Below are 26,466 nucleotides of genomic sequence, written 5' to 3'. Positions count from 1 at the left end.
AAATGGTGATATGATATGGTGGTGCAAGTCTAAACTTAGACAGAAAGTTTTGTTGTGGTTGCCATGTTACCAATTTATTATTGGAAAAGTCTTGACAGCAGGTCTGGGGAGCAACAGTGTACTGGGGTGCAAAGTAAACAATGTAGAACAAATTTTCCCCATTGGGAATTGTTTATCATTAGTACTTTCCTGCACATCTCAGCACACCTGAGAAATGATAGATGGAGTATGGAAGAACATGTTGAAAAGAACTTTTTTTTTTAAAGGTAAAAAAGGTCAGCCGTATGGTAGACACATTGCCAGTTTCTGTTTTGACAAGGTTGTCTTGATCGACAATGCAGTATGCTACAAATTGTGATAATCCCACAACAGAATACCCATTTGAATTGTTAATTGCACGATCTCACAGTGCTGCCATCATATTCGAACACTTGTCACATGTCTTAACAGTTTAGTTTCACTTTTCGATTGCTTACAAGTTCATTGAATTCATCATGGAAAAGACGCCCGACCTGACTCCCCTGAAACGCCATGTAACAGTCTTCTATTTCATGTAGAGATTGAAAATGGTTGAAGGCTTCACATTGTTGAGAAATTAAGGCTGCAAACATTTAGATGTCACCTTGCTGACTTACGGTAGACCCTAAATGCAGCATTATACAATTAGTAAAGGCTGTTTTAGAAGTATCCACATGCACATGGTATAAGTACAGTATATGCCCACACATGGCCTTCACTTTCCCTGCATTGCAGCTCCATGTGCATTGACATGAGTATATCAATTTACAGAGGCTTAATTGATTACCCAGGCAGAACTTTCATCAACATTGGCATTTCTATGGTGTATAGGAATGTGCCATTATTGCAAGTTGTTTGCTCATTGCACAACTATCAATTGCCAACATTCCCTCAGTGCCTTCACTGAAGAAGTTCTCCATGCAGATAATGCTAATATTGACCCATGCCACATATTTATTGAGCTGATGCAATTTCTTGTCTGCTCAAGATCCTTTGTGGGGACTTGAAAGACAAAAACTGCGAACTTGGCCATTCTCATGGATGGCTAGTCATTGCTGAGATGGCAGATTTGTATACATGTGCCTCAGATTGCATCTCATTCAGAAATACTGATAAAATGGATTTATGGAAAATCTAGCTGACAGCATCTAAACACTTTTTCTTGGGCCATGACGATCCAATGAATTACTCTTCCGGTACTTTAGAGTAACTTTTAACTGAGGTATCAGGGCTTGAAATGAAGGCATTTTAGAGATCAAATGCTCCTGAATTTCTGGTTTTGCTCTTGGAATACGTCATGTTATGCCATTATTCCATATTCCAAAGAGCCAGATGTGGGTATCAAAAAAATCAGTGTCCCCTAGTTCACTTAAATTAAATCTTGAAGCATGTTTTCAGCAATTTCTGATATTTACCTGCCTCAACATTTATTTTACTAGATTTTTTATGATTAAATGTTGAGGTAGATAAATATCAGAAATTGTTGAAAGTAGACCTCAACATCAAATTTAATTGAACTAATTGGACCCATGTTAAGACCAACCCTGGCTAATGCTGATAAATGTGTTTGGCTTGGTATTTATTTAATTACTGTTATTCCTAGAGAGATTTGGCATTCTTCGTAATAAAGATGTGATATGAATGCGTGGAAAATACGAGTTGAAAAAAGTGACCTGTGATTTGCCGTGTTGTCAGAGAAACTTCCTCCAGAGACAGATTTGTCAGACATCTTCCTATTTGAAATGCACCCAACGATTCATTTCATTTGTGTGATGATGCTTTTTTTTTTCTCAGTTTTTATTCCTGGAAGGCATGGATTGTCATAATAAGAGTATTGCTATCTGTTTATTTGTTAGAATGTAAGTTTCCACACAGTATCATCATGGACAGTATGATATATGTTTCAACTACTTATACTGGTACTCTCATGTAGTGTTGGCTTTAAATGTGTAGCGTCTTAGTTTTATTATACTCCGTGTGTAACATACATGTAGCGTATACCATGTACATGTACCTGGTGGGTCATATGTATATCGTAGCAGTACATTATGTTACATGAACATGAGGTCTGTCAGCAACCTGCGGGTGGCCATGGGTTTCCCCCGGGCTTTGCTCGGTTTCCTCCCACTATAATGCTGGCCGCCATCGTATTAGTGAAACATTCTTGAGTACAGCGTAAAACACCAATCAAATAAATAGATAAATTAAATAAATCTTGTAGTTAAGGTTGAACTATTCCCTGAAATATTCCCTGAAACATGTAAATATAAACATTCTGTTGTTAAGTAATTATTTAAAAAAAATACATATTCATGTAAGCAGTGCTATCCTCTGGTGTATGCTAATTTGCTCTTCATCCGTTAAGTTAATTATAGCACTGAGTTTCTGTCATACACTTTTAATGCTTTGTTAACTGGTAAATGTCTCTTTTTGTATTTCGATCTAATCTTGACCTTCTCAGTAGTTCCCACTGTGGATTTCCTGGCGGATGAGAGAGGGATAAACTCGCAGTGTTATTATCGATCATACTGATCGTGCACCACTTCATTACTCTAGCCACATCATGTTTTGTCCTGTAGTGTAATGCATAGGTAACCCAAAACACATGTATCTCATTTGTTTTACGTGCATAATTTTGGTTTCACCTGATAAACCATGGCCCTTGTCTCAATAATCAATTATGATGACCTGTAATTGATTTACCTCTTCCCAGCAGCAGTCCTTCACAAAACCATTACAAGCGACCGATATTGTATAAACAGTCCGGTGATAGAGTGGCTTCCCTGGATTTCCATGGTAACTGTGTTTCCTTTACACTCCAGGATATCATAGGCTGTAGGCTATATACATATAGGCAGAGGTAGATTAAAGGTACTTTTGTGATTATTTTCCATGGGTAAGGCCTACCACATGTATTTCCTATGGCTAACAAATGGTAGTAGGCTTGAATTATTTAGACCTAGTTCATTGTTGGATGAGTACATTGACTTTTGTGTATATGTATTTGTTTGTGACCCAAGCTTTTTTGCATGTCAGACACATAGGTTGGAAAGTTTCCGTTATGTAAAGATGTAATCACCCTAATAATAAAATGTCAAAGTTGATTTTTTTTAAGGTGTTTTATGGCTCCATTGGATTATGAAGATGCCTTGATAGATTGGGTTCATGTGTCCAGTTATTGGTGCAAGAATCTATTATGCCCTTAAGAAGGAGAATTTTACGTCCCTGTCTTTAAATGTAGTGAGGAAAATACAATCCTATTGAATGGAATTCACTTTCTCTCATTTGTTTATAACATTCGGATTGAAATGCTTTTAATATTGCATCAAATTCTAGTTACCCTCATGTGTTCAGAGAAATAAAGAAGAAGTGTGCATCTTTTTTTATCTTTGGCTGTCTTGTAGATAAGGGTTATTTTGTGAAGGCGTTTCCTGTATAAATGCCATAATGCATTTATTTGTCACTTGACTGGCAGTTTTTCTGGAGGCAAGTAGAATGGGATGCCTTGTTTAAATCTTTACACAAAAAAATCTCCATACCCAACCATGTGCAAAAAAGATAAGAGACATTACAGCATGAGTAGTTCAACATAAGTTTCTGTTTACTTTTCAGCTCATATTGCAAAATATAGCAGTAATTAATATACTGTGAGAAAACCTTAGAACTGTAACTCTGACATTCATACAGATCTTACACGTGTTTTAATTTTCTTTTAAAAATACCCTAAACAGTGTACGAAAAAAGATGTAGTCTGTGACCAAAATATTGTTTTCACAGGACTCTTACCTGTATAAGAAGATAGCATAGTCGGGTACATTATACTCAGTGAACTGAAGCATTCCTATCTTTAATCTAGGAGCCTCTTGAAATAAGCACCTCTTTTGGAGCCAGTTCTGTCCGGCTTCTTTCACTAAGCAGAATGCATATCCTGTAATAAATTGAACAGCCAGTCTTTTGGATGGGTGCCAGTGAGAACAAAGCACAGACTCTTTGCCTCTTCAGCTGTTTAACTGGGAGCGCATCGGTGTCTCCTGTATCCTAGAGATATGTGGGCTTGGTGAATCTACCATTATTTACTGATTATTTATCTGTCTGATGTCTGCTTTCAGACTTCAGTGCTAGTGGAATATCTGTGTTATGAGTCATACTTTAAATTATTGTGGTAATGGTTATTTTCTCGGACATAACCTATTTAAGACGTAAAACCCCAAACATTCGTTCATTCATTCACTTTTCGACATAATTGCACCACTTTATTACACCTCAGAATCTGATGTCAAAAAAAGTTAATAATCAACTTGTTAAGGTTTTCTCATTTTATCATATGAATATTTGAGGATTGCAATTGTTTGTTATTTAGGAACAGATAGATAGTTATCTTTTTTTCATCAGGTCCATTTGGGGCATCTTGTCACGCCAACTGAATATTGATATTGATATTTTTTCTGAATGACTGAGGCAAGGTGCTGCTAGAGTCGTTCTTGGCAGTCAGTAGTCTACCATGAGTCTGTTTTACCAAACCTTTGCTTCCATGGCAACATATGCATTTGTTGAAGAGATACTAAAATGTGCTTGGTGTGGTGATGCAGTAGCTTTGTAAAATGCCCCCCCCCCCCCTCCTCCCCAAGTTCCAATTGATACCTGTTCAAAAATCCTTTTATTGCTTCATATTTTACAGCCAATCACTAATGTTCATTTCTGTATAAATTAAAAGTCAAAGTTAAATTCAGTGACAACTGAGTATATAAAATATTCAGTACTCATCCATACACGAATTTTGAACAGGCAACATGTAATGGTACATGAAGGATAATATTTGCAAACTTCTATAGTTACATGTAATAGTCTTGAGAATAGATACTTCAAGCAACAGTATTTCCCTCCACAAATTGATCCCTCTGACAGCTTCTGTTGTGGCTAGAACAACAGGAATCCAAACCAATTCAAGACGCCTGGCTTCGGGGGCTTCGTTTATCATTGAGTCCTTCTCTGCATGACTCTACCTGTACCATACTTGCACAGTTTACACAGGGTGTACAAGTCCCCAGGATACATGTATGTACGTCAGTAATAGATATGCTCAGCTAAATTTGTACCTGTGTGAGATATGGGCCAGTAAAAAGATCTCGCCTCTGTCGTTTGCTGAGAGAAAACAGACTTCCCTTGCAGCGCCTACTGTGTTCTTGTACATGTGTATATGGTTTGGTGCAGTGCCATTTGGGTATTTGTTTAGAGATAACTCTGCCCAGTTGGAAGAAAGTCTATCCCAACTCCTCATTTTTTTTCTGAGCAGTGCCCTTTCAGCCTTGCCCTTTCTATCTTACTCCGGCCAGCCCTTGCTTAGGTGCTTTTCTCATAAACCAAGCATTTCCCTCCAAGCATACCATTCTACGTGGAACTGCAAAAACTTGGTTTAATGTTCGAAGTGCTGGTATTTTGACACGTTTAGGATGTACACTGCTGAAGAGGAGAGGATGAGCGGAGCAGGGCATGTTTGTGTACTTAGCTCCGGCACCATTAAATCTGGAAGTGTTTGCTGCCGGTTCTCTTCATTATAACATTGAGCCGCTTTGCGTTGAGTATAGATGCCTCCGCTAAACACTCCTGTAGGCAAGGCATCTCAAACCATACACAGTGTTGTCTAAAGATTAGTTTTCCATCTATAAGCTTACTAGTTTACAGTATTTATGTCAGCAGATTTTTCTGCACTTGGCAGGGCTGTGAACATTCAGGGCTGTCAGTTGTCAAGTAGATAAAAAGCCTCTCTACAGCTTGCCAGTCAGTTCTCCCACTAGAGAGGGTCTAAGACAACAGCCATCGGCAGTGCTCTGTGAATATCTGTGGGTCTGCCATTTACCTCCCAGGGGTATTGAAGCATCCCTAAGATAGGTCTTGACAGGCCTTGTGCAAAGTAAAAGTTTTTGCGCCAGCTATACATGTAATGATTAATCTCAACCTGATAGGCTGCGGGAAAATGTTTTTAGCATATACACATGCGTTCTTTCTTTATCATTGATTGGAGAACAAAGATCTGCAAAAAAGCTACATGTATACAAGTTAATGAATTTTCACACAGTGCTGAAAGATGCTTTCTTCCCAGATTGGGGACCTCCGTGGCTCAGTTAGTTAGCGCACTAGCGGTCGCTTTGAGTTCAAGTCCAGCTCATGCTGGCTTCCTCTCCAGCCGTAAGTGGAAGGTCTGTCAGCAACCTGTGGATGGTCATGGGTTTCCCCCGGGCACTGCCTAGTTTCCTTCCACCATAATGCTGAAATATTCTTGAGAATGGCGTAAAAGATCAATCAAATGAATAAAATAAATAAATTCTTTCCAGATTCATTGGATGCTTTATCTTGGGGGGTTTTTTTTGCGTGGTTCTGTTGAATAAACCATAATTCATTGTACTAGAGCTGAAGTGTAGCTTTGCACATTCTCTGTGGAAAGATGCCCTGACAGTTCTGAGTGCTTTTTTATTCTTCCTATATTCATCTGTACTTTATGACAAAGGATTGTTCTTCTCATCAAGCTAAGTTCATTGTAACTAGAAACATTATACATTCAGCATAACATTTCGATCTCAGCTGACATGATAATAGGTCTAAATAGGTTGAACGGAACTAACATCAGCAAAGAAATTTGTAGTGCATAAAAATTATAAAAAAAACACAGTGCATGAGAACTTCAATTTAATACTGTACTTTTGGCAATTGGCCTTGTAGTTATTTACATGGAAGGTCCTTCTTGGTTGATAGCTGGTATACGAATGTCAGTTTCGACGCATAGCTTAGGTACTTAGGTAAACTAGTGAAACAAAGCAAATCTACAAGGGTTTGAAGACATTGTACATTATCTTGTGATAGTAAACCACATGTAAGTGCCTTAATTCACTACCTACCAGTGGTAAAAGTTGCATTAGCACATGATAAGTAATCAACCATAGGGGAGTTCAACTTAAGATTTTTGTTAGAGGTTTTGTTTATAGACTTTTAAGTAACAGGATGCCACCATTGTTTCCTCTGGGCTCTACATGTTTCCTTCTGCCATAAACCTGAGCACTATCATCTTAGTGTAAAATATTTATGAGTTTTAAATTAAGTACCAATTAAATTGTTATATAAACTAATTGAATTGTGTTTTCATCAAAATTCCTATATGTTTGCAAGTTCCCTTGAAACCACAAAATCACATTGACACCAAACAGAGCTAACTTTACAGAAGGCCTTTTAAATTACTCCTAAATATCACCTAATATGACCTTTATTTGGTGTTTAATACTTTTGGTACCATGTTTGTATACTTTACCTGTAGCTGGTAGCGTCTTGTATAGATACATATAATGCATTGTAGGAAAACATGCTAACAGTTTTAAAGTACCCTGTATTGTTGACAAATGGGTGTGGTATGCCAGTGTGTACTGGTGCTTTTGTTCACGGTTATGTCTTCCTGAAGCCTTGTGCTCACTGAAACCTGGTACGAATGCATGACATAACAATCAGTCTCCCTTGTCACATGATCTGTGCTCCATTGTTTCTGCTGTCTCCCGCCCATGCATACTGTGTAGTAAACCTTTTGTATTTGTTTCCGCAGGGGCCAGTACAGATTAAGTTTGAGGAAGTACAGTCCGGATCTCTTCCGCCAAAGCTGAGCGATGTCTATTCAGAACCAGGATCCAAAGACAGCATTGTAAGTCTCCTGTGTCTGCTCATATAGATTCTGGGAAACTGTGTGGGCTAACTGAAGGATATAGTGTAGACATACAGTATACATGTATGCTTTACTCATTTGATAATAAATCTGGCAGAGGCACTGGAGGGTGTCATAAAAAAAAAATTCAAGCCTGTTTATTTCGATTTGCAAAGTGTACATTTATACGAACTATACATTCGCCCGTAAGTTGGGAAGAAGTGATGGAAAGATACCAATTCTGCATCAAGGTTTGGCAGCATATCAATCACTGTACACTTATTTATACATCTGGAAGAAAGTGAGTCATTTTAGGGAAGCAAGGTATCCAGTTTTTATAATTTTACAAATAGTGGCTTACTGGCATATGTCCTCAGCAATAATCTTGTTTTACTGATAAAACCCTAGCTGCCAGTCCCCTTAAGGGTTTGATCCTTTAGGACACAGTGGTATGGTTTGAGGTGTCCTTATCAAGCAAATTTGTATGATTCCTTGTGGATATTTGTCCCATGTTCGAAGCAAACCTCAAAACACCTTTTTTAAATCAATAGAACTGTCAGAATCAGGAATTCTGGACAAGTTAGTCATGGGCCAAATTTATGATCATTTAGGGTATATATATATATATATATATTATATGTATTCATATCTGAATTGAAACAAGGTCAGATTGAGCACCCAAGAGAAACTTTTGTTTCCCTAACAAAATAATTTCATCGGAAATGAGGTATTACAAGTGCCTCATTCCACCAGTGTGGTGGAAAAGAGGTGGATCATCTACTGGGAATTCTGAAATTGGCAGGACACACTCATTTCATGAAGCTTTTCGGTGAATATGGAGATGTCTTAAATATGTATTAAGTATTTTTCATTGGTTAAAACTAGAATAATGCATTTCCTTTCAAATCAGTGTCAGTTGCAACTTCTTGTGACATTGATGTGCCTGGTATTAGTCTTGTAGCACTCTCCAATAATGGAGCTTTTTTTTTTCAGAAAATCAATCAAAAAATCAAGCAACCCGTCAACTTTGTACATTTATCTGGCTGTCTTGCTGATCTCTATTTTACTTACGAGTGCTATGATTGATGTTGTCAGGATTATTAATGGCCCAGCCTGACTGCTCTTTACACTAACAAAATGAATTCTGGGAACTTCCTGTTTTTGTCCAGAGAAATATGACCCACGTCACACCTGTCATTCTGCTGGATATTACCTGATAATGGGACTGTAATATGTAGGAGAAAAGCTGTCTCCTTTATATCTGGAGTATTAAATCATTTGACAGTTCTGACAGAAATTGTAGAATTAAAAACTTCAGCACCCTAGCTGGTGACAGCTAATTTGGACAAATGCTGCTGTAAATTTTCATGCATTATTTAATTAGTAAAACCCAATCACAATGGTTTTCTTGTACATCTTGAGAATGTCTTCAAAAAGTACAACATGCTTAAAAAAAAAGATAACACTTGCAGTCTTGTTACTTGGCATCTGTTAAAGCAGTTTGATAATTGGTCTTTTATTCATTCAAGCTGGCTCAAATGTTAAAGAAGTTCACATGTGATCTCTTTCCCATTGATTGCTGTATACTTGATGGAATCTTCATTATTTTCTTGAATCTCTAAAAGGTTTTAATAATTAAAACATATCAGTCACAACAGAGTAATCTAATAACATGTGCTAATGTTTGGCTGTGACAAGTTTTGGACAAATTTTTTGTTTTTTTTTTCTTTTTGTTATTTATAAATGTATCACACTTGGACTACATGTAAGTTTAATCGAACTGATGTATTCCATTTGCCAATTGTCCCACCAACCCATCTTGTGACAGTGGTTACTCTTCATTTAATTCCTGGTGAATGATCGTCACAAATAGATTAAACAGATTAAACATTTATGAATAATTTGTGGGATATCAGTCTTACCTATTTTTTACAATATATTAATTATGATTGTACATCCATTAGCTTTTTTTTTGCTCTGTTGCAGATTGTTCGATCCCTGGTGGATTCGAGAGACTTGTCATTCCGTGTGTTTGCCTCCCAGCAAACCCATGAGAGTGTTAAGCTGACAAACCTGGTCTGTGTTGTACAGAAACTCAGGGGTGGGGTAAGTGCCTCTCTCACACAACTCTGTTAGCTGAACTGCTGCTGAACTAACGATCATAAGACATGTCATAGTTATCAAAATTTGAATATAATAATGGTAACTGAAGCTAATTAGAATTATGGTCATTGAAACTAGTCATAATAATGGTAACTTATACTGATTGTAATAGTGGTAACTTATATTGATTGTAATAGTGGTAACTGAAACTGATTATAATAATTGTAACAGAAACTGGTTGTAATAGTTGTAACTGAAACTGGTTATAGTGGAGGTAACTGAAACTGCTTATAGTAGCGGTAATTGAAAGTGCGTATAAAAGTACATGCAGTAATTGACTGTTGATTAGGATAGTGGTAAAAAATTGATAATATTAATGGAAATCAAGGACTTATTATGCTACTAACCATGTTGGGTTGTATTAAAACAAAAAAACAAACATATCAAAATAATGATTCAAAAAAGTTTTGAATTTTTTTTTTAATGTGACCTCATGAATTTATTATTACATTAATAATGAGCTGGTTGATTTTGGTACCAGTAATTGTCAGTTTGCTTACTGCTTACTCCTGTCAGTATTGAAAATAGTTTATAAAGGAAAATTTTGTGTGTGTGTGTTTCAATAAATTAAAATGTGGTGAATTACTAATTGCGGAGTGGTGGGGTTGTTGTATTTTCTTATCTCAGAGACTTTTGTTAGAATGTCATGTTTACAGTTACTATATGTTATACATCTGTGTCAGTGTGGGTGGTCTCTATTATAACAGCTGTGAATTGTTATATAACTATACATCTGCATGTGTACCTTACAATCCAGCGCTGCACAAATGCCAAATGAGCGCAGGCTCAATATTCAGCAGCTGGTTATCATGATTTTTACTGAGGCTGCCATTTTTTGTTGCGTTCATATCTCTGAACTGTCACAGGTTTAAAACAGAACTATTCACATACAACTCTTGGCAGTGTACACTATCTGTGCGCCAGGCTTTATATCTGGTAAACTGGTAGGGAAAGTGCATTTGGTTACCATAAATATCGCATCTCCATCCATCAAGTGTATGTATCATCTTATTTTTTACCTGAAGAGCTAAGCATTATAGTGTGAAGGCACAGTGTTTAAATGAAGCATATTTTGTAAATACATTTAACTTTCTGTGTTATTCTTTGATAACTTGATGATTTTTTTGGCGTGCCTGAACATACAGCCATATTGGTAAAATGAACTCTTTCTGCATTTTTCTTTTGTTCTGCTTGAATAGTCATACTGAAATTATGCATTCATTTCATTAATGTAAATGGAGTCATATTTTGAGAACATTTTGTATGAAATGCAGATATTGATAAAGCCAAAGCCAACACAGTTATATCAAAACAAAAAAACCAAAGGTGAAAAAAACATTTAGCTTCAAATTACTTGAAATCATCTCCCAACTTTTTTCAGGAAATACTCTTAGCCCTATCAAAGTACTTTAAGGGACATACCACCAAAAGAAATTCAGAATTTTTGATTTGGTTCAGCTAAAAACACAAATGAGTTGCATTTGACTCCTAACTAAACCTTCTGGGCCTATTTTTTCCACAAAGTGTCAATTAAGAGACTTGTAAGGGGAAATCCGTCACTGGTCTAAACTGTCTGCCCAACGAGTTAACATGCAAATGAGGCAGTGTAAAGATTCCCCCAAAGCGAAGTTTGTACGTGGATAACACATGTAAACAATACGATAGATTGAAAGCAAATTAAAAGTTTAGTGAACCAAATACGATCTTCCTTTATATCGATACTTTTATAAAGTACTTGTAATTGTCAGTGGCAGAACTGAAGTTACATGGTAGTACACATAATTACAACACAGTGCACATCTAATGTCGACTAGACAACAAGAGGAGGTAACTGACTAAAAGAAATCAGACTTTCTAAATACAGCGAGTTGGTCAGGGTCAGATACGAGTCAACAAACATCCGGAAGTCTCCACTTTATGTAAATGAAGATGGGGGGCCTCCGTGGCTCAGTTGGTTAGCGCGCTAGCGCAGTGTAATGACCCAGGAGTCTCTCACCAATGCGGTCGCTGTGAGTTCAAGTCCAGCTCATGCTGGCTTCCTCTCCGGCCGTATGTGAGAAGGTCTGTCAGCAACCTGCGGATGGTCTTGGGTTTCCCCCGGGCTCTGCCCGGTTTCCGCCCACCATAATGCTGGCCGCCGTCGTAGAAGTGAAATATTCTTGAGTACGTCGTAAAACACCAATCAAAAAAAAATAAATAAATAAAAATAAATGAAGATGCCTGAAGTAACAGCACAATATTTTCTACGTCAGGGGTATGTCCCTTTAAATCTAGATATATCTTCATCATAACATGACAGTATTATTATACAGTCGAAGTGGCATGAAGCCATGAGCAGTCTTTCAATCTGCATTTTGATTAAGACCAGCCAAATTATACTGGCTCTAGTATGTCTAGCTCCACTGTTTAATGCATTTATCTGTTCTTGTATTGTCTCACAGATGAAGGTGAAGCTTCATGGGTCAGGCCAGGATATCAAAGCTGAGGTGTCTTTCGATGGTCGACCGGACATAAAGCTGAGCGTCAAGCCTGCCAACCCTGACCAGGTAGGTGCTGGACCTTGTAAACTCTTTACCCACAGGAATATTCACAGCAGCCAATTCAAAAAAACAAAAAAACAACACAACCATTTAAGGTTGAAATATATGGTTTGATGAAGTGATGAAGAGAGAATTCACATTTTATTAGATATGGTGTGTTTTTACAAAACTAAAAGAACAATAAACCAGAAAATGACATCAAATTTTCTCTATTTACAAATAGCTCAATTTACTGAATTTCAGAAAACATCAGAATTGTACTATTTGCTGCGTTAAACTGATACAAAGTGGGACGCGTTATAAAGTTTTCAGTCTTTATCGCCAATTTTGAATGTTAAGGCATGCGCAGATGAGGCTGATATTTTTTTTATTACTTGAGCTATTCTAAAATAATTCAAATATGTTTTTGTTTTCCATATTTCTTTGCAGGATCATGATGACTTGGTGGACCTGGGTGTTGCGGAGGAGGTCCTGCGTAATACAATCTGCATGGCCTCCACAGAAATTGCTGTTTCTCACTTCTGCAGTCCGCAGATTTTTTTAGCCCAAAGTCTCCCCGGCCAAACTGAACCTCATTACAAGCAGATTCAGGTTCAGGACCAGCTTAGCGCTGTAAGTCAGCAGATTCTCTCTCACATTTTATCCTACACTTTCGGGAAAAGCAAAGAGTATTCATTTAGATTCATCTATCCATCATGCTTTGGTTCCCAAATATTCCTTCTAGTTAAAATTTAATGAATGCATGTAATTAAGGTGTGCTGAATAATGAGTCAGTGGACTTAAAAAATCACCCTGTACACACAGTAGATTTAGACACAAAAATTATGCGGATCGCAATAAATATGTGGGCTATTTACATTGTGTGTCTATGTTGTCTCAAAATCAAACCTGTGTTTATATATTCTGCGAGTAGTCATTCATGCTTTTCATTCCATCTTTTTGTAAGTGAAATATAGAAGTCCGACAATTGTTGGTGTATTTTCAGGTGAAAAAGTCGGAGTTGTTCTCTGCTCCGTCTAAGCCTCCTCGGGCCGCGGGAGACAAAAGCCTCCTGGTGAAGGTCATCAAAGCCAGTGGATTGGGAGGAGGGAAGGATTTTGGTAAGGAAACACTGCAACAGAATGAGTAGGCTTGTACACGTGTGCTTTGTAACTCCTTCCGTTTTCTGTATAAGCCTTTCCACCATCATACATGTGGAACATTCCAGAGCATGGCATTCTGCTCCACCCATAAATCTGGCGGCCATCGCATAAGTGGAAAATTCTAGAGCATGGCATTCTGCTCCACCCATAAATCTGGCGGCCATCGCATAAGTGGAAAATTCTTGTGGCATTAAATACTAATCACATAAGCAAAATAAATAAGTTCTATTGATGGCAAGTAGAAGACATTCCATGAGTGCAAACGTCCACCTCAGCTAACTGTACATATTCCCGCGCTATTGACAGATGGAAAATACTCTGTATTTGTGTCCTCTTGTCATGTAATGGTGTTGTGTTCTGTAAGATGCAACCTTTGTGTTTGAAGCCAACTATAGTTGTGACAACACATGTGTATACTTGCCGTGAGTTAGTAAAAGACTTCAGTTACTTGTACGGACCGATCTTTGTTATGATTCATTATTAATAAGAAGACATCTATCTGGAAATGGTGAGGAATCATTTAAACATCTAGATACAGATCCACATCACCACAAAATGTTCCATAGGTTTTTTTCTTCTTCCAAGATTAAACAGTGCACAAAATTTTATCCCGATCCATCCGTGGCATTTCCACTAATCTTGCTGACAGACTGACAGGCAAAATAATACCACTTTGACTGAAGAAGAATTTAAGTACATGTAACTTTGGTGTTATAAAATGATAGTCATACCATGTTCTTGCGGTTTGATTGTGGTAAGATTGATCAATATCTGTTGTTTTTTTTCTTTGTGAATGACGCTGTGTAAAGAAGTGTCTTACATGTTTGGTTGTTTTTGCAGGCACGATGCATCCCCATTGTTACCTGTTGGTGGATGGTCCCGACCAGCAGTTCTGTACTAGTACTGCCAAGAACACCGCCAATCCTTTCTGGGACGAACACTTTCTCTTGTAAGTCACCACACCTTTTTCCACTGACATAAGGAAATTTATCTCTGCCAGTGAAGGCCTGGCTTTCTAAGGAAATGAAGAAACCAAAAGAAAAAAGAATTAACTGTCTCATGTATTTATGACTCTTTATCACATTGAAAAATGATGCAAAAGGGATTGTCTGTCCATATGTGAGAATGAAGATTGAGGTGAACTAAGTTCCTGTTTTAACTGTGTCTGCTTTGATAAAATTTATAATTTTTACATCAACTTTAAGGAAGTAACAAGTTTCCGTAACATGATCGGAAGTCATTCCATATCGTTATTTCATATGCGGGGTCATATTGGATTGAATTGGCTCGAGTGTCAACTGGGTAATAATAACCAGATTTCTGGTTATTATGGCATTGAACTGAAAATGGCCAATTACGATGATGTGAACTCAATAGAAATTATATTGGTGCACACAGGGATTGATTTTTGAAATTTTTGTTTTTTGAAATTTGGTGCACCAGTTAATATGAAGATGAAGTGCTTGCAATTTAAGGCAGAGGCTATCAGATTTTTGGTTTCTAAAGCAATCAACTGCAAATAGCCTTAATTTTACTTCTACTTAGGTGTTAAATTCAAAGTGATTCGATTGTGTGTGTCACAAACACATTTTGTTTCTTCTTCTTCCCAGCCAAGTGTCTCAGCTGACTTCAGGTGTGAGATTTGAATTGTTTGATACATCAGATGATCCAGGTAAGAATGTGTTAAAAAGTTAACTCTGTAGCACAAAAAGTTGCCCCTAAACAAAAAAAAAAAACAAAAAAGATTTATTCCAGTAAAGCAACAATTTTAATTATATTTGTATGAAAGAAGTTACATCCTGTAGATTCTGCAAGAAGATGAGATGCGGTCAAGTGAGACTTTTCAGGCGCAATATACTGTTCCAGTGCCTGAATCAATAATTGATGTGTTCTGTAAAGATTGTAGAACAAGGTATACAGTAAATGGTAGGAATCGTAATGGAATGTCACACAGTTCAATCTTAGATACTGGTGTATTGGAGGGTTAACAATGTGTACATTTATGACAGATACAGTGTTACAGTTTTGACAGTTTGACATTGTCGTACTTGCCACAACATCGGACGTGTCAACAGCAAGTATCACGTTAATTTTATGTATACCCACGACACACTTCTCATCGTGAACTTGTATTTCAGCATGGATATTATGAATTGATTTGCATGACACTTTAATGGTAAGAAAGTAACTTAATTTTTGAGTATGAGAAAAGCGTGGTGATTGTTGTCTACAATTCAACTTATTCTTTATTTTTTTCAGAAAATTTCCTGGGCCAGGCTGTTGTGGCCATTGAAGAACTCCGGAAAACACCCAGCAGCCGTCAGATTCTTCCTCTTCAGATGCAACATGAAGGCGTTGATTACATCACAGGATCTGTCACAGTTGAGGTAACTGTGACTAATATCTGCAGTGTAGCATACATGGAGCACTGTGACCAACATCACGTTACTTCGACCAAAATCATACCACTGTGACCAAAATCCACACCATTGTGGCTGGTCATAGCACTGTTACCAAAGCTGTAGTGCTGACCAAAATTTGTTTGTGGGACCAAAATCATAGAACTTGCATGTACTTACTGTAGTGTGATACAGTATAATGTATCAGTGAGGTACTTCTCCATATCATCTGTATACTAAGTTTGGCTAAACATATTTGTTGGCTTACTTCTCCACTGTACATATAGGTAACATTTTACTGGGCGGATTAACGCTCACAAGAAATACCCTAACATTTTAAGCAGATTCTTTGAGGTAGAATATGTGAAAGACAAGTTTTCAGTTAAGACAAACTGTCAATTTAGTTAAACTATGCTTCTTTACGAAAATGTTTTTTCACTTCCAGTTTCTCTTCATGGATCCAATGGATGTTGATGCTGCCCAGCTGGCCAATCAGAATGCTACAAAGCGCCGGGTTGAAACAACTCTCAAATCAACACCAGGTACTGGGGACACTAATGTATCAGGTAAGACTTGGTTATTTAGACTTGCACCCATCAACATCAAATCTTGACCATAATAAGACAAGGAAATATGCAACTTTTTAGCCAGAAATGACATTGACTTCATATATACTGAAAATTGGATTTTGGCAAAACCAAGAAAAAAAGCTTTATTATTAAATAAAGCCATAATCGGGTGTTTAATCCTCTTGAATTAGTCTAAGTATAAAATTATGATCAGATCAGTAATCATGGTAAGCCTGAAGTTGTATGTTGTGTAATCACATTTAGCATCAGCCTTTTAAAAAAGAGTTGTGTAAAATGTCAGAAATTTTCTTCTCCAGTGAAGTTGTATATCATGGGTTAAAATTTTGCTTAAGGTTTCACCTCTAAAACCCCTGCTTGATATCTAACCATATATAACTGCTTTCAGCATCCTGTCACTGTCTAATGTGTATTCATGCTTGATACTACATTCTTGTGCATGAGTCACTGCATAATGGTTCATAATAACTTAGAAGCCAGGGTGGATAAATAACTAATATATTTCAGTTAAGTCTTGTTCCTTATCCAAGTCGTACTAGCTTCAACTTGAGGTCTGTCATGTTCTGAGGGGCTTTTCAAGGATGTGGGCTAGCATGTCCGCGCCGTGCAATGATCTAGGAACCTCTCACCAATGTGGTCGCTGTGAGTTCAAGCTCAGCTCTTGCTGGCTTCCTCTCTAGCCGTACATTGGAAGATCTGCCTGCAACCTGTGGATGATTGTGGGTTTCCCTTGGGCTTTGCCCGTCTCCTCCCACGATAATGCTGGCCACCGGTGTATAGGTGAAACATTCTTGAGTATGGCGTAAAACACCAATCAAATAAATAAATACAATTTTTTAAGGACATGCAATTTATGACTTAATTCATAAGTTGCCTTATAAATATGAGTCCTGCTCTTCACATTTATATGGGTTGTAGCCTAAATTCTCTTCTAATACACACACCCTGTGAACATGTTTGCACCATACTTGCTTATCTGTTGACCTTATGATTTGGGCTGTAATGTCAGCTGAACTTAGCCACGATGTTTTTTTTGCACTTTTGCAATCAAAATAACAGGTGTTTGTGAGTAGGTTATAAAAGCTCTTGGGAAACAGCAAAACAATAGGTGAATCCAAGTGAGTATTACCCTGGCAGTTATCCTAATCAGACAAAGAAACCGGAGGCCGTTTCTACCATACCTTATACCTTTAACATGTAACAGCCACACGTTCTGTTTGACCTTCAGCATTTAGCTTGCCCTTGGGATATATATACTGGGGCAAATCCTGAGAAGTACATTCCTATGTAGTGCCCGGAGAGATACTGAACTTAATGATACTTGTGTTACAACACACAAGTAGCCTCATGGTTATCATATGTCCAAAACCCAAGGCTTCTGTTTTTAGGGAGGTTAGTGTGTGAGGGGGAGGGTTGGGGGGGGGGGGGGGGGGGGGGGGAGGAGATGGTGTTGGCTTATTTCATAACCCAGAAAGCACAGGCTTACCTCATGCTACTAACATGATACCTCAGCCATAGACAAAGAGAATCTTGTAGCAGCTACTGGATTTTTTACTTAGATTTTTTGTTTTGACACATGTATGGATGCTTCAAGATAAATCATCCGTCTGGCTTCGGCATATGTCTGCAAAGTACCCGATACATTTTTAAAAGTTGGAAAGCATTTCTTGATGAGCATAAAAATAAATTATAGTCATGAAATCCATTGAAATCCAGTGTAAAGTGACAGAGCTTTCTGAAATCTGTTACCCCCTCTCTAAAAATCACGTTGCTCTGGAGAGATTTCCATGGAAGGTGAATATTACTTATTAAAATCCAGGTTTTTTCCAGGATATTTTTAACAAATTTCAATTGCCATAAGTATAATTAATTCTCCACTATACCCTGGCTTTAACCGCTACTAACTGGGCATGTCACTCTGGGTGTATAACCTCTAGGCTCCCACCGGTCACTAACAGTTGAGAAACGATACACTGCACGTAGCTTGTCTGCCTCAGCATCCCCGTCTGTCACCTCCCTCAAGAGCGGGCAACCTCATCATCAATCATTAACCGCATCTACAGGTGAGACCTGACTCAGTCCCAAAGATGTCGCCATTGATTTTGTGTTTGTATTTTTGTCCATAAAGTCAAAATGTTTGTCCATAAGTTATCATGGTTGTACACATAGGGCTAGTAGCCAGCTACCATCAACCCGTCCCTTTTGTTTGTCCATTCTCAGAGCGTTAATACATATAAATGTGTATTTTGTCCATAAGTGAACATGGTTGTACAAATAGGGTTAGCCAGCTATGCATCAACCTTGTCCCAAGTTTTAGCGCTGTTATAACTTTTTGTTTTCAGCAGTGTTAACAGTTTTGAAGAGACAGGGAAAAAGTTAAATTTGGACACCCAGCTCAAACAAAATTGTTCAGAAAAAGTAGAGACTACTTTTTACAGTTCTGGCTAATTATCCTGTGTGTACATGTACATCAATGTGCCCTAATTATCAGTCAATGACGTTCATGTGAATACTTGTGTTTGTTCTCTGTCACTTCATACATGAAAATGAAAACGTCTTGTTAGTCTGTGAATTTTAGACATGTTCCAGTAATTTGTCCTCATTTAAAGTAGTAGCTCCGTGTTCTGCTTTCTATCATTAACAATTAAGTACAAGCATACATTTAACCAGTAGATTTGTAGTTGGCAACACTGCATGTAAAGACTGTTTTACATATGTGATTGAAACAAGAATTAGTTCCATCGTGCTAAAATGTTACAGATGTATGTGTGTTTGTCATCGGTACCATGCTATATCTTGTTCTGTTGCATTTATTATAAATGCTGCTGCTCGGATATTTTTTCCACAAATTTGTTCATATACATGCTTGTGATAGTTTATTTGTGACATTACTGGTACAAATATGCACATTATATGATGTCTTTTGTCAGTTCATGAAATGTTTTTAATGCAAGATATGTGCAATTTGGACCATTAATGATCTAAATGTATCTGTATTTAGAATATAGGCCTACCTTATTATTACATTGTGGATCAGATACATCTGTACATGTATGTATTGCAGATGTTTTCAACCTTGACCTTTTCGTTTTTAACCATGTACTCTTTCATGTATAACCTTGACATTATTAATTTATCATCCTATGTAAAAGAATTAATTATTCCTTTTCCCTTTTTGCTTGAGAGAGGTTTTTCCGTTTTTTTGTTAGTAACTTGTGATCTTGTGCCTCAGACTCATGCGACTGACTTCAGCTTAGCATATAGTCTTTAGTCATATCTTCAGAACTGCAATTATCCTGAATTGGTATGCTGAATGTCTGACTGTAACCACAGACATTTTTAACACAAAGAGCAATTGTAAACTGACATGACAAAAATGAAAATTAGTAAAGCAAAAGATCAGGAATGTCTACAGGTGATGTTCGTGCTAAGTTTAAGTCAGCTTTGTGACCATGAAAATATCTTTACTTCACTTCATACTTTGTATTTGCCTGACAGTGTTATTTGTGTATGTGCCAAACTAATACTGCTTTCTTTCATGTTCTTCTATGTACTAGTATACCTGTTCATATAAATCTCTCTCCTTGAATCAGTTATACCAGTCATGATTCAGGTGAGCAGAGTTTCTCACATGATGATTCCTGTATGCTTAACAGTCGGTTACCTATCCATTGGGTATCGCTCTGTTATATCCATACCAAACCTTCATATCAAATTATTTCAAGTCAAATGAAATTTTACGAAAAGATCAAAAAAGTAGCATTAGTACATTTCATGTTGAATTCAAAAATTACTAAATCATAAAATTCTTCAGCCTTCACCTGTGCTTTTTTTTATTTTTTTTTTAAACTAAGTGGAATATCATCTTTGTTTGATCTGATCTTTTCAAAAAGGTTCATGTAAAACTAAATATGGTTCCCCTGAATACCACCCATTGGGGAGAAATCAAATTCCTTTTCATGTTTAATAGAGCATACCTGTAAGCACCATTTTTTTTACATGCAAACGGATGAAAAATAACAGAATACACAATGTTCAAAATGTTCATATCAAAGATACTTTCTGACGATGACCATAACAAAAATGAGTGAATGACCAAACCTTTGATCCCTTCTACAACATGAAGGTCTGTTTGCCTGGACTACAAGAGACACATGAATCTTACACTGCATGCTGTGTGTATGTGTATGAAACAGGGTCTGCTAACGGTGAAGGTTAATTTTCAGTGGGTGCCCGGCTCGGAGCCCCTCAGGACAGTCAGCTGAAGAAGCAGACCATTAGGGTGAGTTTGACATGATTTGTCTCCGCATGCGGTTTGCCTTTGCCGAGTTACCCGTTGAACTTTGCACGTTTTTTGCAGAATTAATCATGCTTAACGACGAGTCTGTTGCCGAGACAGCCATTCGTGAACTCCTTGAGAAGTCGCGACGGCCTAGGACCCCCACTAAAACCAGCACACTGATCATTACCAGCGTCAAACGGGTAAGCTGATCAGCGGTGCTGCTCATTAACACGCCCCACCCCCACCCCCCTCCCAAGTCAGTAGTCTTAATAGTTAGGCTAGTAAAGCTAGGTGTGTTTATAGTACAGGCTCTGCCTGATCAACAAGCAATTCAGTTTCGATCATTACATTTATCCCAATTAGTGACAGGGTGTTGAATGGCTTGTACCAGGAAATGCATTTTTCATGTCATTAGACGTGGGTTAAAGCAATTATTTCCAGTATAGCGAAGGTAGGGTTTTATAACATTTCCATTGAAAATTAAAAACTGACTTGCATGTTGATTAGCAGGGTTGTATTAATTTATGTGGTTTGCTTGGTGAAGTAAGAATGAAGCTGTGTGGTTTCCAATATGTGCTAGAACTAATCTCAAGTGTGATGAGTTTATTTCTACAGGCTAAAATGTATGCATAATTGGCAACATGGTTGATTGCCTGACAGCCACTTTAGGATAGTTCTGTAGAGAGCTGTAAAATTCATTCACATATGTGTTGATTGAAGATTTAAGGAATTTAACATAAATTCCAATTGCATTTGATGCTGTTGATTATGGCTCGAGAGATCTGTATCCAAGCAGCCTCCGATAACAGAATAATACAAGTACTAAACACATACATGTATAGCCTCTACGTTGTATTTGTGCATTGTAAAAAAATAACAATTGTTGACCTGTATGTTGTATGAAGATTTCAGTTGTTCAGACTCCAGGGGGTGGGGTGTGTGGGTGGGGGGAGTTTGTGATTTTTCAGGTGGTATATTTTGTGAAAGTTATTAACAATTATGTTCGTAATATCTATGTGTATGTTATGAACTGCTGTATATAATGGCAGGTAATAGCAATTTGGACATCACATCAGCTGATTCCTGGTCTGTTATTCAGGGGATCTTGTATTTTATTGAAATGTTTTCAAGACTTTGAAAGTCCGAAAATAGCATTAGAATTTAGAATAAGTCAGTGAAAGTACTTGATGTTTCGATGCTGTAAATTATATACCATAATGTTTTGAAATGGACCAATAACTAAGTTTCCAAAATGGTATCTGTTAGTCTCCCAATGAAGGCTTAAATAATTAATCTGAATAGCCCTTGAAAGTGCTCGATAGCACAGGATATACAATGGATGTGTTTCAAAAAACATTTTCTTTCACAGTTGGCAACCATGATATTTTTTTAATGACCAGATGGCTGGTAAAATAGATTTAGAGATCACATGAGTCACGTCTTCGTCTATTGTTAATGTTCAGTTTTCTTCATTTTTTTTTTGTTTACTTGCCTTTTACTTGCCTTTTGTTGAATATCATTATATTCATGAATACATTTCCACCATAGTTTATTCTTCATAAGTCAATGTACCTTCTTGGTTATTCTTTAAAAATTTGAATCTCAGGTCTGTGAGCATTCTTCAGACTAATAAAACTGACTTTCACAAACATAAAGGCATTTGGAAGAGACAATATGTTTAATAAACTATATGTGTATTGCTGCTCAAAATAATGCAGAGTCATATTAAGTACAATTCACACATTATCCAGATCGGATAAGAGTATTATTCATTACGTGTATTCAGAACTCTATTCAGTTGTTCAGATCATAGTGTGAAGGTTAAAAAATATAGTGAGTTGAAAAGGGAAAAGAAAAAGATAACATAGGACCAAGATTGTAAGTTTCCAAAACTTGTCGATGAATGTGAATACTAAACTTCCTATTTGCCAGAACCAGGGGATATTTTATGGGCAGTCTCTTGGTTCAGAATTCTGGCAGTAAATTTGCCCCAATCTCAGAGAGCACAGTTTCCCCGGCTCAGAAAATTGCTGTATCTTAGATTGTGTTGGATGAAATATGAAACACATCAGACACTCCGTATCAGCTGATCCTTGGTGAAATTCCGTTGGTAACATTGTTATATGCCATGATGAAATAAAGTGCCCATCAACAAGTGAAATTGCTTTCACGGTCAGGTTAAATTGTGAGCGACAGCCATTCAGCAGGAGACGCAATATCGTTATCAGAGGTTTATGCGATTCAAAGAGTTGGGGTTCCCTAGGGATGGGTCTCACACTGGATAAGACTGATACTCGATAATACTACTGGTGTTGCTGTAAGGTCAGGGTTCTGTTCAGTGAACGAAAGTGCTGTAATTCTTTAACCTTTTCGCATGTTTGCAAGCATTGAAGCAAATTCTGAGAGCATTATTCTGACTGATAAAATTGTACTTTTTGTGAGGCCCTTAAATTAGGCAATCTAACCATTGTCTCGAAAATCAAAAATGCATAAATTGCCCTGAAAGTTGCTCTTTCATATGCAGAATGGTTGAGGAATTTGGGCAGACAGCAGTAAGTCAGAATGAAAGATGGCATACAGAGGCTGTGATAATACATGTGCACACAAAAGTGATAAATTAAAGATGATTAAACGCTATTCTTTCTTTTAGGAAAGTTTATATGATATTTGAAAGTTAATTGATGGTTTGAGCAGGAGTGGAGTTTGACAGTGCTGTGCAGTGTTGTTTTTATGTAACATATTCAGTGAAAGGATGCAATGTGGACGTTATTCTTTTGCGCATAAGAAATAACCATGTAATATGGAATTTTGTTAGATTGGTTTCTATCTACTGTCACATTTATATAGTTATATACATATCATTTTCATTTAAAATTATGTTATTGAAATATCAGCTGCATATGATCATTAACCAGAGTGATAACTGGTAAAAGTGAATGGCACTCACAAAGTGTGGGAGCAAAAACAACCTTAAATACCGTTTATGTATGGCTAATTTTTTTTCAAAAATCCATAGTTTACCATTATTTGCTCCATATTTTTCTCTTTTTGTGCAATATTTTATCCCATTGTTGACAACATTGTCTTTCTCATTGATATTATTTGTCCCACGAATGACATCCATGTGCCCATAAAAGCTGATGTGTGTTGGTGTCTGCTCCCTCAAAGCTCACCCCCTCCCCCCCCCCCACCCCTCCCCTCCACTCCACAAATCTTACCTGGATATACTGGACTTGTTTATTATTATAAAGCCTGACATTGTCTCCCTTGATTGCACTGCCATAAAGCATGACTCATTCAGCCAAGCATAACCCCGTGTGTGTGTATGATTTTTTGTCCAGACTGTCGAGAACACATCCACCGATGACAGCCTAGATATTACTAGCTCCCTATCGAATGCCTCCTCCGCTGAAAAAGCACAGAGTGTGGGGACAACCCCAGTCAAAGGTAAGACCGCTACCTCATCTCTCACGTCCATATCATCCATAGCCTCAACCTGAAAATGAAAGTAAAAGTGAAAGCAACAGTTACAGCTTACTGCAATCCTGATCCTGGCATTGTCCTCTGACTATATATTTAAGAACAGAGGTATCGTGCCCAGAATTAGCTGAGGAAAGTTTTAAAAATTATAAACTTTGCTTGCCTTTGGCCTGGTCAAAGGGAAAATCTGGTGTAGCCCAAGGCATATATTTCCTTACCTGAGTTCAGAAAAATATCTTCCATAACAAAGAACTACATGTGTATTTATTACCTTAATTTTTAACACAGACTGCTGTAACCATAGGCAAAGGGATGCCATCCTTTGTCTAGAAAGTCAGGGAAACTTACTGGCAGCCATTTTATCTTTAGAACATGTGAATTAAATCAACTGTACCAGCGACTATGATGCCCTTAGGTCATTAAGTGGTGGAAATGATTTTGACAGAAGTAGATCAAGCTTCTTCACAAGGAGTATCTGTCTCCCTGTTCCTTATCTAGCAATTCACAAGATAATCAGGTGGTAGTGCCTTTATGCTGGGCCTTTTCATATTTTTTACTTTTAACCGACAAAGGTTAAGTTCAAGAGATGCAGTTTTTTTCAAAGATGGAGACACCTTTTCATGAAGATCATCTTAGTGGTAGAACTTTCATAAAAAGCATCCTGAAGATCAATATCGCATTGCAGAAAGCACTCTTAGATCAACCTCACAAGAGTTTAGCAGCTTTTATACTCCGATCCTCACCTCTGTTCTCATCACCCTCCATTATACTCTCCTCTGGTTCTAGCCCTATCTCTTAATAACATGTTTACAGAGCAGAAGAAAGAGTCATTTGGTCAGAGGATATTAAAACGTTTTTCTCGTAAAAAACGTGCCCGAAGTGCAGAACGTGCTTCACCCCATTATCTGGCACCACCTGACCCTAGATATAAAGGTTCAAAAAGCACAGGTAACATGCCATGCTCTCTGCTCTCTCTCTCTCTGTCTCTCTCGCTCTATCTCTCTTGTTCTTTTGACTTCTTGAGTTTCATTTTGAATTCAGCATGAGCCTTGTGTCAAGCATGAGACTTTTCCTGCCTGATGAATCGTCATGTATGATATGTCGTTTTTTTTTACTTATTTATTTATTTACTTATTTATATATTTATTTATTTCACTGTGTGTTTGATGTAACTGTTTGTGCTTCAACATTCTTGACTTACTATTTGCTGTTCATCTACACATGTAGCTCTCTAATAGCTCACTAGTCTGTGAAATCCTCTACCACTTTCACTCTTTGATTGATTTGTTCTTTGTTTTATATTTGTTTTTCTTTTCAATCTACCAGTACAGTTACCGTCTTGTCAGTATGGTTGGTCTGTTTTATCAAAGTAGCTTTTATGTTAAGACAATTGATCGATACATTAAGACCTTTGTACATAAAGAAATATTTCCAAGAAGACGCAGTGATAGATAATCAAGTGTGATTTCATACACACACTTTTTTGTGTTTTCCTCAACTAATACTTCTAAGTTCTGATCCAAGTTTAATTGAGCAAGTTTGTCATAAATTTTGTTTTGTAAGATTTGGTGGCTTATCCTCCATAGTATTTAGTTATTCAGATATTTATTTATTTTGAAAATTGAAAATTTACTCCAGATTTTTTTTGTTCATCACATTACAGTCTGTTTTACGGGATGGGGTGATGGACACAAGCAAAATTACCAGTAAATGGGCTTGAACACATGTCTTGCTAATCAGTTAGAAGATGTATTAGTGACCTTTCAACTATGTCCGTTTCACCTCACCATGTGCCAATCCTTAAGCTTAATCACAGGCACAGTCAAACATTTTTTTCAAAGGATCACCCAGTTGGGCTGAATTTCATTTGTATGATAAATCAGTATGCATTTCACACTTGGTCATACTGTTCTCATACATGTACATTGGTAATTAATTTATAACAACATGAAGAACTTTAACTGTGATTGAAGCCACAATTCATGTAGGTCTACTTTAATAATTTGGTTCCATGACAGTGAAAAAATGGATAATGGATTACATGTTTAGATTTAAACACAGTGTATAGAGGAGAAATGCATTTGAATTAGTCGTAACCTGCACGACAACATCGAGCTTTAATGAATAGCATCTGCAGTAATTTATACTCACCAAGCTTTATTCAGAAATATTAA

The 26,466-nt window shown here is 37.2% G+C and overlaps 1 protein-coding gene across 1 annotated transcript in view; it reads left to right on the top strand.

The window, feature by feature from the left end:
* LOC135469763 (C2 domain-containing protein 2-like) overlaps positions 1 to 26,466 on the top strand; it is a 37,473-nt gene that overhangs the window by 8,139 nt on the left and 2,868 nt on the right. Inside the window, 12 exon segments of the mRNA XM_064748353.1 lie at positions 7,604 to 7,699; positions 9,686 to 9,805; positions 12,304 to 12,408; positions 12,832 to 13,014; positions 13,388 to 13,502; positions 14,385 to 14,493; positions 15,155 to 15,216; positions 15,804 to 15,931; positions 16,389 to 16,509; positions 20,891 to 21,012; positions 24,154 to 24,259; positions 25,106 to 25,240. Coding sequence (XP_064604423.1) covers positions 7,604 to 7,699; positions 9,686 to 9,805; positions 12,304 to 12,408; positions 12,832 to 13,014; positions 13,388 to 13,502; positions 14,385 to 14,493; positions 15,155 to 15,216; positions 15,804 to 15,931; positions 16,389 to 16,509; positions 20,891 to 21,012; positions 24,154 to 24,259; positions 25,106 to 25,240 — 1,402 coding nt within the window.

Source organism: Liolophura sinensis, chromosome 1 (assembly GCF_032854445.1).
Source record: "Liolophura sinensis isolate JHLJ2023 chromosome 1, CUHK_Ljap_v2, whole genome shotgun sequence".
NCBI lineage: Eukaryota > Metazoa > Mollusca > Polyplacophora > Chitonida > Chitonidae > Liolophura > Liolophura sinensis.
The sequence above is the reverse complement of the archived record's forward strand: the minus strand, read 5'-3'. Positions and strand labels throughout refer to the sequence as shown.